This window comes from Aureococcus anophagefferens (assembly GCF_000186865.1).
Source record: "Aureococcus anophagefferens unplaced genomic scaffold AURANscaffold_174, whole genome shotgun sequence".
NCBI lineage: Eukaryota > Pelagophyceae > Pelagomonadales > Pelagomonadaceae > Aureococcus > Aureococcus anophagefferens.
The window spans coordinates 5,267-7,299 of NW_008705716.1; the positions used below are offsets into that span (position 1 = coordinate 5,267).

General features: G+C 69.8%; 2 protein-coding genes across 2 annotated transcripts in view; one reads left to right on the plus strand and one right to left on the minus strand.

Annotated features, from left to right (window-relative positions):
• AURANDRAFT_68491 (hypothetical protein) overlaps nucleotides 1-445 on the minus strand; it is a gene marked incomplete at both ends in the record, with an annotated part of 5,196 nt that extends 4,751 nt beyond the window's left edge. The window contains one exon of the mRNA XM_009044186.1: nucleotides 27-445. Coding sequence (XP_009042434.1) covers nucleotides 27-445 — 419 coding nt within the window. The remainder of the gene's footprint in view (nucleotides 1-26) is intronic.
• A 229-nt stretch (nucleotides 446-674) lies between these two features.
• The window catches only part of AURANDRAFT_68492 (hypothetical protein), a gene marked incomplete at both ends in the record, with an annotated part of 7,274 nt that continues 5,915 nt past the window's right edge, over nucleotides 675-2,033 (plus strand). The window contains one exon of the mRNA XM_009044185.1: nucleotides 675-1,537. Coding sequence (XP_009042433.1) covers nucleotides 675-1,537 — 863 coding nt within the window. The remainder of the gene's footprint in view (nucleotides 1,538-2,033) is intronic.

Here is a 2,033-nt window from a genome sequence, read left to right on the forward strand (position 1 = left end):
CGCCTCGCGCGCGCGCCTCGTAGGACGCGCTGCTGATCTCGCTCTGCGAGCTGTCGCCGCCGCCGCTCCAGCAGACCGCGACGGGGCGCTTCTTGAGCTCCGGGCGGTCCCGCACGGCGACGGACGCGAAGAAGCAGTCGAGGTCGACGTGGAAGATCGTCCGCCGCCGCCCCGGCCGCGGCGGCTCCGGCGGCGCCACTTCGGCGCCGTCGTCGGCCTCGTCGAGCACGTCGCTCCAGACCTCGTCCCAGCGCCCGATGAAGGCCAGCCGGCTCGCGCGGTGGAACGTCTCGATGAACGTGTCGTCGTCGAGCGTCGTCCGCGGCGCGCCGCCGGACCGCGGCGGGCCGCCGAGCAGCGGCTCCGCCGCGCGCAGGGCCGCGGCGGTGCGCCGCGCGTCGGACGTCGTCGCGACCGGCGCGGTCGGCGCGCCCGGGGCCTCCATGAGCGCGGCCGACGGCCGGGTCAGGCGGAGGCTTCGCGTCCAGCACCTGGGTCCTGCAGCATCTCGGCGGCACGGTTCACCTTGCAAGCATTTACCGGCCTGCGCCGATTTTGGCTGGCTGCCGGGGCCCGAGACACATCAGCCACAGCCTTCCTCGTCGCCTAACGCAGCGATGGACTTCATCAGCGACGTGGAGAAGAAGATGGGCGACATGCTCGGCGGCAGCGCCATGCTCTGCCAGAAGGGCGACGAGACGCCCCACGAGGTCCTCTATTTCCCGATAACGGCCCTGGGCGAGCCCATCCGCCTCGCCCTCGCCGTCGGCGGCTTCCCCTTCACGGACACGAACCCGCGCAACTGCGAGACCTTCCAGGAGCGCAAGAAGGAGCTGTCGCCGCTGGGCGAGGCGGGGCAGGTGCCCATCCTCGTGCTCCCGGACGGGAAGACGATGTGCCAGTGCCGCGCGATCCTGCGGTACCTGGGCAAGGTCTGCAAGTTCGAGGGCGCGCCCCTCTACCCGACGGACCCCATCGCCGCCTACGAGGCCGACGCGCTCATCGAGCTCTGCGAGGACATGCGCTCGCCGCTCGGGGCCACGTTCGCGATCTCGGACCAGGCCGAGAAGGAGGCGGCCCGCGCGGCGCTCTGGGCCGAGGGCGGTAAGCAGAAGAAGTGGGCCGCGGCGCTCGACGCCACGCTCGCGAAGGATCCGATGAAAACGCTCACCATCGGCAACATCTACGCGTTCTGCATCGTGAACATGTTCCGGACGCCGACGTTTCTCGACGGCGTGCCGCCGGGCGTCTTCGACGAGCACCCGGCCATCCAGAAGCACCACGACTGGGTCGCGAACCTCGCGCCCGTGCTCGAGTACTACAAGGAGAAGGACGGCATCCGCGTCGCCTTCCAGCCCCTCCCGAAGCCCGAGCCCGAGCCCGCGGCGCCGTCGGCGCTCGAGGCGAGCCAGATCGTCCGCCAGGAAGGCAAGATCAAGCAGCTCGAGGAGGTGGGGGCGCCCGACGGGGCCATCGACGCCGCCAAGGACATCCTCAAGGCCATGAAGGACAAGTACCAGGAGGTCCACGGCAAAGAGTACGTCGCCGAGCCCGAGGCCGAGGCGCCCGCGCCGGCGGCCTAGGTACCGGACCGACGCGCGAAGGCGCTCGAGTTTAATGAGGGCAGGTGAACGACAGCAGCACGGTCCTCGGCGTTGGAGAGCGCACTTTTTCGGTGTTCTTGATGCACTTCAACAAGCCGGTTGCCTCATCAACGTCCTCGGGTTACGTTTGGAGTACGGCAGCTTTTTCGGTCTTCCTTGAAGCACTTCAGCAAGCCTCGTTGACGTCTTCCTGCCACTGGCAGAGCATGACCGTGAGCACTCTTTGCAATCCGCGCTCGCAGATGAGCACTGCGGTCTGGCGCTCGCAGATGATCGCTGCGCTCCGCATCTGGCTCGTCGCCACCGTCGCCGCAGCGACGCCGCAGCCGAAGGGCACGGTGACCTGGCCGCGCGGCCCGAAGCTGCGCTGCGCCTGGGACGCGGCGACGCACGCGCTGCGGGTGTCCTGGCCGCGGGCCGTGGCGCCGG